Below are 16,220 nucleotides of genomic sequence, written 5' to 3'. Positions count from 1 at the left end.
CTCTAAATTGCCAGAACTCTCTTGCCAGGTAATAAATTCACTGGCTGAGGCACATGTGGAAAAGGCTAAACGGAACTTTCACTAGCTGGGCTGAATTGGCCCCATTTCCCAATCTTTCCCACTTCTTTGGCCACCTCTAGTAGCCCCTGGGCATTTCCCTTTTTCAGGGGCCAAGCCATCTGCTTTCTCTTACTAGCCTGCTTGGGGCAGTGTGGATGGAGAAATGTTTCCTTGAGGTCTTGGCTATGGGCAACAGAACACCATGTCCCATCCTGAGGTTCAGGACTAGCCCCTGCCCCTCACTAGCCTCCCTGAGCCCTGAACTTCTGTGGAAAACAGCACGGCCTCATGAGAGGCTTCTGCAAAGGAACAGAGCCCACGATGCAGGTAGCCTTGCCTTGAACCAGGCCTGGGAAGGTGGTTAGAAAGGGCTGGGGGCGGGGGAAGCTGCCATTGCATCTAGGGCAATCCCCTTTGTCAGGTTTTGTGATCTCAGGGGTGTACACCTTGGTCATGTGGAGGGTAGAAATACTTGAGAGCCAAGGATTTTCATGGAACTGGGTACTGGAGTAAGAAGGAAAACAGTTCCATTGTGTTATTGTTTAAGGAATTTTGAAAACAAAAACTCAAGCACTTGAAGTTTGGACAAGCTCATTAGGTGCTTCAACAAAAACTTTTTGATTGGATTTAAAATATTTTGTAAAGACAAATACAGGAAGCTTAGTTTGTCTTTAGGCCCTCCCTTGCAGTTGATTCCAAGAGAACAGTAGTGGGTGCTCACACACTGTACGAAGTGTGGTGAGTGACCAGAGCAGTGGGGTGAGATGGAAGTGAGGTTCAGATGGCAGCGTTGGGCAGATCTCCACTAGCCTCCTCCCATGCAATTATGTGATCTTAGCAGGCACAGATGTTGACCACCTGTTTCCCCATAAAGAGCGACAACAGGCTTGCATGCCATTGTCAAGGTGGCCTTCCATGGCCGGTTGTGCTGGCTTTCCTATGCTGTAAGCTTAGCCCTAATATGTCAACATCACAAGGGTGACAGCACATACTGCCTGTTGTTTTTAATACAGCAGGAAAACTGGTAGACTCCTTTTAAGAACCAGAATGACTTCTGAGCTCTTGGACAGCCAACACTTGCTCATGTGGTGGGAGCTTCACTGCTGTGACAGACGCAGCTAAGGGTAGGAGCCTGTGTCTTCGGGCTGGCGTGGTATCTTAACATCTTTAATTTCAGCACTTGGGATGCAAAGGAGGGTGAATCTTTGTGTGTTTGATGCCAGCCTGGTCTACATAGTACATTCCAGGCCAGCCAACGCTACATAGTGAGGGCCCCCCCCCTCCCCGTCTCACAACAAACAAGATGCAGGCTTTCTCAGCTGATACCTAGGTTGGAGCTAGTCTGTGGGAGGCCAAGGAAGTGGGTGCATAGCCTTAGCGATGGGGAATTCGGCATTGTTTGTTTTCAATACATCCTGGCTGTAGGGTCCCTTTCCTCCACTCCCCCACTCCCATCAACTCCTCCTTTGTTTTCCTTCAGAAAAGACCAGGCTTCCCAGGGATCTTTGCAGAACATGGATAGCATAACAAGCTACAAGACTAGGCACAAACCCTCATATCAAGGATAGACAAGGCAACCCACTATGAGGAAAAGGGTCTCCAAACCAGGGGGAAGCCAGAGACACCCTCCCCCCCATTCCACAAAAACACCAGGTTAACAACCATAACATCAGCAGAGGATCCCTAGCACAGACCCAATGTGCCCTGTCGAGCTGATTCTGTTGCCTGTGTTCTCCTGGTATCCTTGACCCCTCTGGCTCCTATAATTCCTTCTCCTCCTTTTTGGAGGGGTTCCTCTACCCCCGAGCTCCGGTGGGAGCGACACTATGGAGCTGTCCAGTTTGGGCCCTTTCTACCTAATGTTTGCTGTAGGTCTCTGCATCTGCCCCTATCAGCAAGCATTCTTTTCAAACTATGTTATTTATTTGGGATTTGTGTGGAGAGTGATGTGTCATAGCACAGAGCTAGTCAGACAACTCACAGGATCAGCTCTCCTTCCACCATGTAGGTCCCAGGGACAGAACTCCAATACAAGATTGGTGGCAAATACCTTTACCCAGTGAGCCACTGCATGGGCCCTTCGTTTTTCTCAGAGGACGGCCTGGAAGCGCTCCTCAGGACAGGTTGGGCAGAGTTTGGATTCCATCCCCATTAAGGCACCTGGAAATCTTCATTCCCTAAAGCATTCCCTCTCTAAGGTAATGTGAACCTAATACCGTTAGCCTGCTTTTCTAGCCTTCCTGCTCACCTCAGGTACCAGGGAAGCTGAAGACTGGGGACATGTACATGTAAGCTAAAGTCGTGCAAAGCATCTCGTGGCATTATTTCTTGTACTGAGTGTTATCATTCATGATGCGTGTGACCTGAGGCCGCATGGCCGCAGGGGTCCCCTGGCGGGTGGGAAACAGAGCTTGGGTAGAGTTTATTTGGGGGGAGGGGTGGAGAGAAGAAAAGTGAGAGAAAGAGAAGGGGGAAAGGGGAGAAGAGGGGAAGAAAGGAGAGAGGCAGAAGCTGCCTCTAGAAGAGGGATGAACACAGAAAGCACAGACTGGAGAGGACACCGAGATCTTAGGAGTGGGTGGGGCATGTCTCTTAAAGGAACAGGGTACCCAGGTGACAGGCCAGGCCAGCAGATTTACTACACTGGGGCCTTCAAAGAGCATGCAAGAGCTGAGAGGAGGTTGGCTGCTCTGTGACTAGCTTGTAACTGCGGTGCCTTCACTGACTCTTGGACTCCTTGTCTTAAGCGATTCTCCTGGCGCAGCCTCCACATCATGTTAGTTGGCTATACACCTTTTTGTTGACTTCTGTCGTTGTTGCTGTCAGCTGCAGCACCCTTTCCAGCCACATTCCCACTTCTCCTTTGGCTCTAAGGTCATAAGTGAGTTCAGGATTCCCCAATGTGCTTGCTCTCCCCACCAGGACCCGGAAGGATACTTACTGATTTCTTACCAGGTACCAAGTTTCTTTTCCAGCCACTAAGGGTACCGCCGTTGACTCCAAAATAATAAGAAAGGAGGCATAGATTGGGTCATGCTGGACCAGTCTTCTGACTTCAATTCTGCCAGCTATTCATCTTACGAGGCTAATAGCTATCAAAAGGTACTCAAAATACTTGACAAAAAGAGTGATGGGTGGACCAGATTTTTTTTCAGAGTTAAATCTTCATTTAATTGAGTACCTGCTATTACTATGTACTAGCCCTTCAACAGACTTCTCTTCTAGACCCTAAAAATGAGGAAGACACTGTCCTTGACCTTTAAGAGCTCAGGCTTTAGTGGGGAAAAGACAAAGACTCAATAATGGTACAATAAATACAAACAGGCATATCTGAGGAAGAAATAAAGTGTTTCTGAAGACTTCAAAAAGTACCACCAGATAAATTTACTGTTGTTCTGATTGCTGAAAATGAGGCCATTGCTGAGATTGTAAAAAATTTCATTTCATAATGGCTTCATGTAGTAGGAGGCTGACTGTTTTTTTCCAGCTGATCAGCCCCAAAATAATCACATAGAAACCATATCATTTGCAATACTGTTTGGCCAATATAGATTTTTTTTTTCGAGACAGGGTTTCTCTGTAGCTTTGGGGCCTGTCCTGGAACTCCCTTTGTAGACCAGGCTGGTCTCGAACTCACAGAGATCCGCCTGCCTCTGCCTCCCGAGTGCTGGGATTAAAGGCGTGCACCACCACCGCCCGGCCCCAATACAGATTTTGAAAATACCCAAATGACCTGAATAGATACTTCTTCAGGGAGTACAATTGACCAACATAAATGGGAAAAATGCTACTGTATTTTTAGTCATCAGGGAAATGCAAATCAAAACCACATTGGGATTCTACTTTCACTCCAGTCATAACGGTGATCAACAGACAGCAAATATTGGCAATGATATAAAATGGGCCCTTATACACAACACAATATGAAGTCAGTGTGAAAGCTTCTCAAAAAAACTGAAATGAATTACCCTATGACTCAATACCACTCCTGGGAACACACAGAGGAATCTAATCAGCCCTAATATAGATACCTGTACTCCCATGTCTACTGCAATATTGCCCATAATAACTGAGTTATAAAATCAGATTGTGTGTCTATCTACAGATGAACAGATAAAGAAAATATAGTTCATGTATACAATGGAGTATTATTCAGCCATAAAGAATGAGATCCTGTCATTTGGAAGAAAAGGGATAGGCATATTAAATAAAGTAACTTATCCCCAGAAAGACAAGTATTGGAGTCTGTGGATTTAGCTCAGTGGTGGACTAGCTAGCATGCTGGAGATTCTCTGGGTTCTATCCTCAGCATGGCAACCAACCAACCATAGCTGGAGCCAGGACATACTTTAGATTAAGACACGTATCTTTACATGTGAAAACAAAAACTAAGATAACTTGAAGACAGAAATGATTAGGGGGCAGGGAGAAGAATGTATGGAGGTGAGAAAAAGGGAGAGTGAGAAATTGTGACAAAGAACAAAGCATGATATATTCATGTAGGAAAATGTCAAGGTCATTATTTTGTGCAACTAGCATGTTAATCAAGGACTAAAGAAATGGTTCAGTAGTTAAGAGCACTGACTGCTCTTCCAGAAGACCCACGTTCTAGTCCCAGCACCCACATGACAGCTCACAACCATAATTCCATATGCCTGTGAAACTCTTGTCTTTATCGCCTCCTTAGGGACTTTAGTTAACTGTCACTTTTGGTCACCTGACCTCAGTCTACCAAGATGTCTTCCTGCAGCATGTACTAACCTATATATCCGACCCTCCCCCCCAAAGGACAACTCCAGCAGGGCAGGATCTGTGCTTGTGTGCCCAACACCACACCTTGTTCTTGGGTTGTCCAATGCTTATGAACAGAATGTCTGGAATACTCAATCTCAGGAACTTGGTGGGTTCAGTAGATAAATTCTGCTCGAGAACATGTACACTGATAACAAGCTAAGTATTGTACAACCACATTCCTCGGCCTGATGTAAGCTCATTCTTCCACCTGCAGTGATGGCAGTCATACCTGAGGCCTCTGGCACGTGAGTGCACATTGTACATGCAAGTTGCAGTTTCCCAGACAGAACTCAAGTCTTTCTGAGTTCTGGAGAGTTTCCCTTCAAAACCAAGGCCAGGCTGCCAGAGAAGTGGAATAGGTCATGGGTATAGGACAGACATAGCACATATTCCCTACTGCTGGGACCCAAGACTTTCCCTAGGCTCAAGGCCCACTTTTCAGTCAAACCTCTAACTTGCTGCTTCTCTGGTATCCCTACTCTCTTATCTTCTCTTGGGCTCTAACTTGAAGTCTGAGGAACTCAATGAAGTCTTTATTTGTTCTCTCAATTTGTTCTTAATCTTTCTAGAGAGCTCTGATCCTGGTCTTTTGCTCAGTTAACATGACCTGTTTTCCTACCAAATACAGTGTTTGAGACAGTGCCTCAAAAAATTCCCAGGCCAGTGTCAAATTTCTGACCCTCCTAGGTGCTGGGATTATGAGTGGGTATTGTATGTAGTTCACGGTTCTCTAGCTTGGCCATTGCCAAGCTTTTATTACAATCCTGTTCAGGAATGCAACAAAGCCCAGCCAATGGCCTTGCACTCACTCAGAACTCTACCTGAAACACCCTCTTCTCAGGAGCCACTCAGTGCTGGCTCCTCCCCAGGCCTTTTCCTGTCAGTAACGTCAAGTCAGGATGTTCCTCCACTTTTCAGCCTTTCCTTGGTGTTCCTCTAGTCTGTTCTTTTTCTTTTGAAAATTCTTTACTTCAAAAGCCATTACCTCCAAAAGGCTGAGGGTTCATCCATCCAGAGAGCAGGATGGTTGTCAATGACAAGTGATGAAAATAGAGAACATTATGTTAAATCAAGAAGCCCCTTCTTATTTAAGACAAACACATAGGCATCCTCAGGAATATTAACCTTCATCAGGCGATGAAAGGAGACAGAGACAGAGACCCACACGGGAGCACCGGACAGAAATCTCAAGGTCCAAATCAGGAGCAGAAGGAGACGGAGCACGAGCAAGGAACTCAGGACCACGAGGGGTGCACCCACACACTAAGACAATGGGGATGTTCTATTGGGATCTCACCATGGCCAGCTGGCCTAGGCCTGAAAAAACATGGGATAAATCCGGACTAGCTGAACATAGCGGACAATGAGGAATACTGAGAATTCAAGAACAATTGCAGTGGGTTTTTGATCCTACTGCACGTACTGGCTTTGTGGGAGCCTAGGCAGGTTGGATGCTCACCTTACGAGACCTGGATAGAGGTGGGCAGTCCTTGGGCTTCCCACAGGTCAGGGAACCCTGATTGCTCTTCGAGCAGATGAGGGAGGGGGAATTGATCGGGGGAGGGGGAGGGAAATGGGAAGCGGTTGTGGGGACAAGGCAGAAATCCTTAATAAATAAATAAATTAAAAAAAAAAAAAAGAAGCCCCATTTGCGAGCAGGAGGCTCCCTTGACAACGGAGATATGGACTGTGATGTTTGAGGAAGCAGGTGGAGAAAATGCAGACATGGGATTGTGTAAAGTGTGAGGTATCTCTGACCCGGCCAAGAGCAGTTGTTCTAAAGACTAAAGGTCTGTCTATGCTACAGTGGCCAGCCCACTGGACCAAAAAAAAGTTCTACTGGAGGATCTTACTACGTACATATGTATGAATTGTAAGAGAGCATTTCTGCCTTTGGCCCCAACTAAACCAGAGTCTGGGAATCTTTATTTGGTTGTGTTCTATAGCTACTTTCCCAATGAATGATTTCTAGATGGCGAGAATCAAAGGTGATTTACCTAGGGGTGGGGCAAGTATTGATCCTGCCCAAGTTTTCAAGTTCTCTGATAAATGAGATTTACTCAGCAAATGCTCCTAGTAAAACCAGCAAAAGGACTTAAGATAGAGGAGAGAGGTCTGGGAAGAAGGTCAAAGACACTATGTCATGCTGCAAGGTAGCACAGTGAAGTCTCTGAAATAGCCTGAGAAGCTGGAAAAGAAAATAAAATTTGAAATAGAAGAGAAACTCTGAGGTGGGAAAGAGAGGTAAATACAAAGGTGGCAGAGACAGGTCTGTTCCTTGTATGCTCGTCCAGGAGTGTTAACCCTGGTCACAGAGCAATCTACTGGAGGGAGTGCTTTATAGTTTAAACACACCTATCTGTTTTTATACCTGTGAACTTTATTGATATGAAAAAGAACCACTACATTATGAGAGATTTATGCACACCTCCCCTCCTTTAAGTTTAGTAGGTTTATAATTTGCTACTTTGTTTTTCTTAGAACAAACTTTCTTGTTTATAAAAGGCTCGAATCATTAATTTTAACTCTAACCAATTACTGCTTTTAGTATCATTCTTTAAATCTTTCTATTCATAAAAACAGCAAGATAAAACCATTTTGAATTCTCCCTCTGCCCTATCAATTATGATTCAGGATATCAAGGAACCAGTCTGCTGACTTTTAGAGATCTGATAAACTTGTTAACAGTGCCTACTACCAAAGCACTTCTTAAAACACGTCTGTCTCTGAACCTAAATGACTAAAATGGTCCTGGTTGACTGAGCTCATGACAGTCATTTCCTTTGAGGCCCCTTTTAGGCTTGCACGGGCACACTACACTTCCGCAATAAGCTACTTTTCCATTTCCCACTTGTTTTGATCCTGTTCGTGAGTCATCACTGAAACGGCAGCAATGTATTTCTAGTCAATATTAAATAGAAAATAATTTTTAAAAAGTTCAGAGGCAGCCCACCACCCAGTAAGTACTTTTACCCAGGAACCTGGCTCCTAGCTTCATGTCCTGACAGCTTCTTCAGCTGCCCTCTTTGAACATGGATAGGATCTGCACTCAGGCAGATGACAGGTGCGGTGCAGTGTAAACGTCTCTAGACTGCACATACTCAATAACCAGGTCCTCCTTCTAGTCAGCAGTCAATGACAACAGCAGGAAAACTTCTTTCATAAAACACCAGTAAGACATTTTAATGATGAAAAAGAAAAACCAATCTTTGTCTCATGTTTCTATCCAAAACACTCAAGATTAATTTTTACCTGTCCATCCCTTCTAACTGCAACTTTATTTGTGATCATGTAATAAAGGCCAGTTTAAAGATTAAAAAAAAGTTTAAATCTTTTTTAAAAAAAGATTAAGCAATCAGGCTAGCAAAAAAGTACTCAATACATACTTTTCTCATATCAAACAAGCTAATATTTCAGTACAGTATTAACTATACAGAATATATACAATACACGTATGTTCACAAAGCAAACACTAGGCTCAGAACAGATTTGAAAAAACATGATATTCACATTGATTACAATAACTCTAAAAATGATTGTAACGTTGAAACGGCACTTAGTTTACAAAAAAGTCACAAAAATATATATATATATATGTAGTCACCAAGAACCATGGTTTCTGTAAAATACTAATAGCCAGATACCAGTATATAAAATGTGAAGTTATGTATGACACTGTATACATTTTTTTAAAGGAAATCAAACAAAACAAAATTTAAGACCATTTGTAGGAAGTCAAACATGCCAAGTAGTTTAGCTATGGCCACGGTCACCAAGTAAAGCTACACTTGAACGAGGTGACGACAACTGGTACAAAGCTGGTGAGCTGGGGACTGGCACAGTGGAGGGGTAGAGGACATGGAAACACTCGTTCATGTAACTCAACTCACATTTTCTCCTCAGAAGTCCCCTCTTTGGCCTGCTTCACAGATGCCAGTTCCCCAAGTGTCGTTACTGCTCTAGCTGGCAGGGTAGGAAGCTTCCCTGACCTCCGTGCTGCCAGCTACAGGCAAATATTAAAGCACACATCAGCTACACGGAACACTCCACCACCGTCTGGCAGACTGGTGCAGTCTCTTTCCAGGTTGCTTCTATTAGAAAGGACTCCAGTTTCTAAAGGGGGCCGGATTCATATATTAGCCCTGTAAAATAGTGAGCTACTGTAGCAGCAAATACGAAATTAGACACAAAACCGTAGTTCTATTTTAAAAATTCCTTTGTTACATCAAAGCCATTGTTTTCACCTTTAAATTTGTCTCCCCTCACCAGACATCTTTTTCCCTACCACTGAACTCCAGTTTCCTACCTCAAACTGACTTTCTTATTACGGGTCTAAAAAAAGATACTTCCTAAGCCTGGAAAAGCTTTAGTTTACTCTTAAAAATGGGAATACCGGAATTTTAATGTTTAAAAAAAAAGTCTGTTCTAAAAGTATTTTTCACAAATATATATATTTAAATATTAAAATAGGGTACCTAAGATTTTTATAAAATGGCTTTTGAAAAGATAGTAGAGGCACCAAGAGGCCACATACTATCCCTCAAGGAGAACATAAGGTGCCACAAGGGTGCCTAACAAAGAGGCAGGCAATATCTAGCTGATGCAACAGGGACACCAGTGCCAGCAAACTAAATACATCATTGGAACTTGGGTCAAAACCAAATTTTACCCCATCAGGGATTGCTGTTTCTTTAAACATCAGAAGCCATCATTCTGTATAAGCAAAAACCAAAGTTTAAGATTTCACTTCTAAATATCCGATGCCAGTCACTGCAGGGAGCAGAAGCGCAGTGCACCTTTCAAGACTGCAATGCATGCTCAGTGTGAGAGGCGTCCCTTGATGTCTGTCAACTTGAAAACTGCTACCTAAAATGAAAGTCCTGGAGAAGGCACGCTCACACACCAGTCACAGAAAAGGCTCTCTCTGGAAATGACAACTACAAAAACAGCTTCTCTGTCTTGAAGACAACACAACCCGCCCTAGTGCAGGGAGGCCGACTCCTCAGCAGGTGATGCAATTTGGTAACCAACATTCATTCACACGATGACTTTTCAAGTTCTAGGTACGGTCAGACTGGCATTTGAAAAAACAAAGGAGTTTAGTAAGAGTCATGATACTATAGCTCCTCAAATGATTATCAGTGATTTTACCAGTAAGACATCACAACTGAGCCCAGGGCTTTAGGCTTAGCAAAGCTAGTTAACTTAATAAAGAAATAAAGGACTTGACTTTATATAAACTAGGCACTAAAATTAAAAAGAAAATTTCATCTTAAATTTTATATTTTATTTTTAATTAATAAAAATATTAATTTCAATGTTTTCAACCATGGTCTGAACTAAGTTCTTTGTAAACTGTTGTGTACAGGAAGCCTGGTGTCTGCGGGCCTGGGCCTTACTCAGAGTGTGATGAAGTCACAGAAACAAATGAAGATAGCTTCGCTGCCCAGATGTTGCCAAAACCAAAGCTCCAGTGCACTGTCTGAAATTGCTACAGCAACTATTTCTAAAACTATGGAACTATCTTTTTCTGTTATAAAGACAGAATTATGATATAGGGGAAACATCTAACTTATCACATTAGTATAAATTAATAAATAAAAAGTATAACTCCTGGTGATAGCTGGTACCAATCCCTTGTTCAGCATAGTTTAACTCTTCAAGGTCACAGCAAAAATCTTACCCTCTATGTAGTGAAACACCCCCAGCCTGCCCCAGCCTGTATGAGGACTGGCTCAGCCCCACTTCACTGTTTAGTTGAACTATTTTGCTGAGGATTTTTTTTTTTTAAATCTGTGTCACTACATTCTGTTAAGAATGACACTGATAAATCCTAATAAAAGCAAAATAAGGAATCTTAATTTTGATGATCTTTCCTAAAACCCGTGTTTAGTGGTAAATAAATGTTCCTCATAGTTGTCTTTACCATGATAAAGTCTCTCTGATCCCTCAATTCTTCCAGTGCCTTCTGGCTTCTACACATTCTCTTAGTAATTATGAAAATATAAAAAAACCCTGATGTCAACAACTTACCTTGAGAACCCCTTTTCCTCCTCCACCTTTGGGCGGTTTGCTCCGTATGTGAGCTTTCCTAATCTCTTCCCCACCCCGAGTTAAGAGCTCAAAACTCGTTCCTTCACTCAGATGATGTAGTACCAATGGAAATTTCCAATACGCCTGTTCACTACTTCCACAAATCAAAATCTCTTCAGTTAAAATATCAGGACCGTTCATCTGTCGTCCTAAGAAACAATCCTGTGACACTAGTAGAGACCTGCCGTCTACCATGACACTGCACGGTGACGGACCTTGTGGAAACTCACAGCTAACAGACTAAACCAACACAGAAGCCACAAACTGCACAAGTAGCTCCTATTAGATTAATAGAATAAAATAAGTTTTTTTTTTAAAGGAGCGAAAGACTTACTATAGGAATGGGATCAGTTTCGGGAACAGGAGAGCCTGGCTCAGCAGTTTAGACAGTAACCGGGTTACCAATGACTCAGCTCATCAGAGGCATTGATTACTTCACTCTATTTCATAAAACATTAATAAAATACAAGTATTTTTGTTTGTTGGTCTTTAATAACAAAGTATCTTAACATTGAACCTATTTAATGGGAGTTATGTTCAAACTTAAGACTGAAATGAGGCCATTTAAATATTTTAGTTCATTTTGTTTTAACAAAACTGTGAACTTAAAAGCAAACGCCACCCTCCAAAAACCCAAAACAAAAGTGAGTTAATATAATGAACTGTGGTTACTTGAAATAAAAACTGGGACTACTTAAAATGGCCAAATAAGAGATATTCATCCAAACACATTTGTGGATAGCAACATTTATCTACATTCATTTCTTGAAAAGTTTAAAAGCAGAAAGTAAAAGCCATGGTCAATTTGTCTTTGCATCAGTAGAATCACTGGCATATACAAGTGATATGCATTTGGATTTACAATGTGACAGGAGGGGGCCAGACCTAATACCATGGCAAAAACCTTACTCCTCAAACACATCCTATCCATTTGATAATTGGGAAAAAACTGAAAACAAAAGCTTTTCTTGTATAAAATGCTTAGCTTTTGAAAAAAAGTAATATATCCTTCATTCTAAAATTTAAGCCCTTTAAATATCACAAAGTTACCCTCTTAGGCCTTATGAAAGATAGTTACCTTAAATATTATAAACAAGAATGCTCTTCTGCTTGGTTACCGTGGTGGTTTCTATGGAAGGGATCATATGACTGGTTTTCATCTCTTCAAAATGTTTTCCATACATTCTGGTATAAAGTACTTATCTAGGCATTCTTTCTGACATCAACTTTCAATAAACACTAAATGTTACTACATATAAAATGATCTCTTGCAGTTGCGTTTCCTATTATAGACCCATAAACAAATGTCAAGATGTAGATTCTCACTGGAACAGAAATATTTGGGCAGTTGGCAACTAACTACAAGTGTTTTCACGGTATACTCCAATCTTTCACAAAGGCTGGCTACAAGATTTGTCATCAGCAATGAAAGTTCACAGTGAGGAGTGTCCTTCACAGGGGGCTTCCAGGGACATCCTAACTCAAGAATTCTTAGGAGAGGGTAGACTGAAACACTTTCAACCAAAAAATCTGAAAAGAATTCAACAGTTCGTCTCTGATTTATTCTTACTTCTTCTTTTTTGTGACTCTTAACAATAAAACTTGGAACCAAAAATATAATTCTTGATCACAAGAATTTAATACATCTTTGTCATTCTAAACAAACTCATTCTGAGTTTTAGAATTTACTTATTAGTAGGCACAGTTTTAGAATATCATTTTTGGCAGTAAAGTAAAAATTACTGACTTTCATAGTTGATTTTTCTCTATGCTTGGGAGCAAGTGAGTCAGATGAAAAACTGGAAAGAAAGGAAAGGGTTGTGTCTCAGTGAAAGATCGTCTGCTCATGCTGTCCAAGGTCCTGGGTCCAATTCTCAATATTAAGAAGAAAAAGTAGAAGTAAGGTAGCAAAATATGGACAAAGAGAAAGAAACTAAATTACAGAATCAATGAATTTTAAAGAAATAGGCTACTATAATGTAAAAAGTAAGTAAGGTCTGGCATTGGAACAAAATTCAGATCATGTGTTTGACTAAGAAACTATAGTTTCCTCTGGGTATGGTGACAAGTGTCTATAATATATAATGCTAGCAAGAGCTGTGAGGGAACTGAGGCAAGAGGATCATGAGTTCTGGGCCAGCCTATCATATGGCGACATATGATCCTGTCACAAAACAGAAGAAAGTATCCAAAGTCAAACAAACAACAAACATATGTTGTTTCTATTTTCTAACCCATCAGGTGCTATCATAATAATGAAACGGGGTGATTTTCTATACAGAAAAATTACTCAAAAGTTTATTATTCATGGACTCATGAATATTTCAGATCAAAGAGGCTTTAATGGCACCAGATAAAAAAAGTATATACCAATCTAGGGTATCATATAAATGTTATCATCTGAGTAGCAAAGTTTTTAGGTTTTAGTCTTTAATAACCCCCAATTTCTGCGTCACGGATGATCATCTTACAACCTCTTCTTATCTCTCACATTATTGCTTACATCCTGTGAAAACTATAACCGCTTTTAACAAACTTGGCAATACCTCAAACCATTTTAGAATAAGGACAATGTACTGTTGTCATATGTGATCTTGTAAACAATCTTAGTTGGGTTAAGAATGTAGCCTCAAAACAGAATTCTTTTATTTTGTCCAAAACAGCACAGCATAAACATCCCCAACAATACATAAACCTATATATAAAATATAGAATATCTTCAATATTTTTCTTTTATATGGCAGCACAATAGTATATGCAAGTGAAAGTACTGTTGATGGGACAATAGGACACTTATCTGGGCAATGTCCTAGTTAGCCAGGTATCAGCATTCAAAGGCCAGGTAAACATTCATTCTAGTAAGAAAAACAGTATTAAAACAATTCCTATAAAGCTGGGGTATACATACCTCATTCTGTACCCTGGCCATTCCATGCACAGCCTGACTTCTCTCAATCACACCTCTTAGCCTTTGGAGTGGTACTATAAAGGTACAGGAAATGCCTGCCCGATACCCATTTTTCACCATGAAAATTCATAATGGCTTAAAAAAAGAATATGCTGGATTTCAAAAGTTATTTACCTTCATTTGAAAAAATTACCATAAATACTTCCAAAACTACAGGGTTTATAACACCCTGCATCTAGGAGTAAACATTTACTTAGGCATTGTCAAATTCTGTTTACTAACTTCCCATGAGCCCTCTTATCTCAGGAAAGTCAACAATAACCTGGTTTCTTCTGTATCTGCTGCTGCCCACTTTAACAATGGGAAGAATTGCCATGTTTGAAATCAGCTGCTTCTCTTTAACTCTCAGAGTTTATATTCTGTTTCAATGTTACCTTATTGTATACATACAGAAGCAATCTCTCAGCTATGAAAAAAAAAAAACAAAAACAAAGCAACCCTCCAATTTCAGGGCTTACAAAGGGCACCCTTCTTTGTTTAAAAAGTTAACTTTAAACATTAAAGACCAAGCACAGGCACTTTCCAAAAACCAAAACCAAGGCCAAATCACAAAATTACTCGATAGTTATAGAAGACAGCTCTGACTTTGGGGGGTCATCTTGGGTGGCCTCAGCATGAGCACTGGTCTTTGGCTGGTCTTGCACATCCTCCTCCTTCTCTGCAAGCCCACCAAGAGACCCCAAAGGGAAAGAACTTTCACAATTCTGGGTTGAGGAGACCTGTGAAATCACAGGCATTTGAACAGAAGAGTTGCTTTCAAAAGTGTTTTCTCCAAGATCATACTGAACAAGAGTCTCTTCTTGCTCCTGGTTTAAGTAGTCCGGCACTAAGAAATCACTAAACGGAAGGCAAAGAATAAAATACAGAATTAATTTTCAAACCACAATAAAGAAATGTCATTTGTAAAACAAGAGTAGAACTTTTTGTTTCACTAATTCTTCAATGAAGTTGTTAATAAGCTTTCCTGAATATGAACTGAAGTCATTCAGTAGATGCATCACAGCTCCCTATGAGCAATAAAAAAGATTAATGGTTACTTCCAGTGGTTCTTTGGACACTTCAATGGTCTTTCTGAATCTACGTCCAGGAGTCTGTATGTAACGTAAGTGGCACTTCACTAAAGCAAAAATCATGTGACTAATGTAAATGTTTAACTTCTCTTGGAACACACACTGAATAGGAGGTATATATAAACCTCCCTCTATATTACCAACTGGATAGAGGTTAGCTAAGAAGCTAAGTCCTTATGCATAGATGATGATACATATATTCTACTATGTGAAGCTGAAAGATGGAGAAAATAGTGCTCACTTTACTAGCAGATTTAGTATATGGAAACAGTAATAAATTACCTTTTAATAATAAGAATTTAGAAAGAATCTCTTATTAAAAATAAGTCAGATATTTTATTTAAACTTTCACTGTGTTGGGTGGTGGTGGTACATGCTTTAACCCCAGCACGTGGAAAGCAGAGGTAGGTGGATCTCTGTGAGTTCAACACCAGCCTGGTCTATAGAGCTAGTTCCAGAACAACAAAGGCTATACAGAGAAACCCTGTATTGAAAAACAAAACACAACCAAAAAACCTTCACTGCTGAACTTAAGAGGATATTATGCTAGATCTGTCAATAACACATTTGAAGTAACCATTTAATAATTTGAGAATTCAGTATTAATAAAATCTGTTTCTCTGTCTGCAAAGTAATTTCTTTTTTTTTTTTTTGGAGTTTCATTTTTTTTTTAATTTATTTATTTATTAAGGATTTCTGCCTCGTCCCCACAACCGCTTCCCATTTCCCTCCCCCTCCCCCGATCAATTCCCCCTCCCTCATCTGCTCGAAGAGCAATCAGGGTTCCCTGACCTGTGGGAAGCCCAAGGACTGCCCACCTCTATCCAGGTCTCGTAAGGTGAGCATCCAAACTGCCTAGGCTCCCACAAAGCCAGTACGTGCAGTAGGATCAAAAACCCACTGCAAAGTAATTTCTAATGTCTTGTGCTGTATTTCCTAAATAGTCTTCATGGGTTAGACAAGAGCAGTATAAGATACAGGGCCCTATATGGGAAATATACACAAAGGAATAGTGAAACCGAACTATTTTATTCCTAAACAACTATGTTTATTAAGTATATAATCTAGCTTTAGAGACAATAACCACATATTCAGAATCAGAAGTGATTAAATAAAATGAATGCCTGGCCGGGTGGTGGCGGCGCACGCCTTTAATCCCAGCACTCGGGAGGCAGAGGCAGGCGGATCTCTGTGAGTTCGAGACCAGCCTGGTGTACAAGAGCTAGTTCCAGGAC

The 16,220-nt window shown here is 41.0% G+C and overlaps 1 protein-coding gene across 4 annotated transcripts in view; it reads right to left on the bottom strand.

Moving 5' to 3' along the window:
* Positions 1 to 8,019: 8,019 nt before the first annotated feature.
* The window catches only part of Zbtb44 (zinc finger and BTB domain containing 44), a 53,355-nt gene continuing 45,154 nt past the window's right edge, over positions 8,020 to 16,220 (bottom strand). For 3 of the 4 annotated variants that reach the window (XM_041656965.1, XM_041656966.1, XM_041656967.1), the window contains exon 6: positions 8,020 to 14,752. In XM_041656965.1, the coding sequence (XP_041512899.1) occupies positions 14,470 to 14,752 (283 nt within the window). In that variant the 3' untranslated portion in view covers positions 8,020 to 14,469. The remainder of the gene's footprint in view (positions 14,753 to 16,220) is intronic. The other variant, XM_041656968.1, reaches the window with a different exon arrangement.

This window comes from Microtus oregoni, unplaced genomic scaffold (genome assembly GCF_018167655.1).
Source record: "Microtus oregoni isolate MIOR12 unplaced genomic scaffold, Mior012 000008F_ref0000371, whole genome shotgun sequence".
NCBI lineage: Eukaryota > Metazoa > Chordata > Mammalia > Rodentia > Cricetidae > Microtus > Microtus oregoni.
Note: the sequence above shows the minus strand (reverse complement) of the source record. Positions and strands in the feature narration are given on the sequence as shown.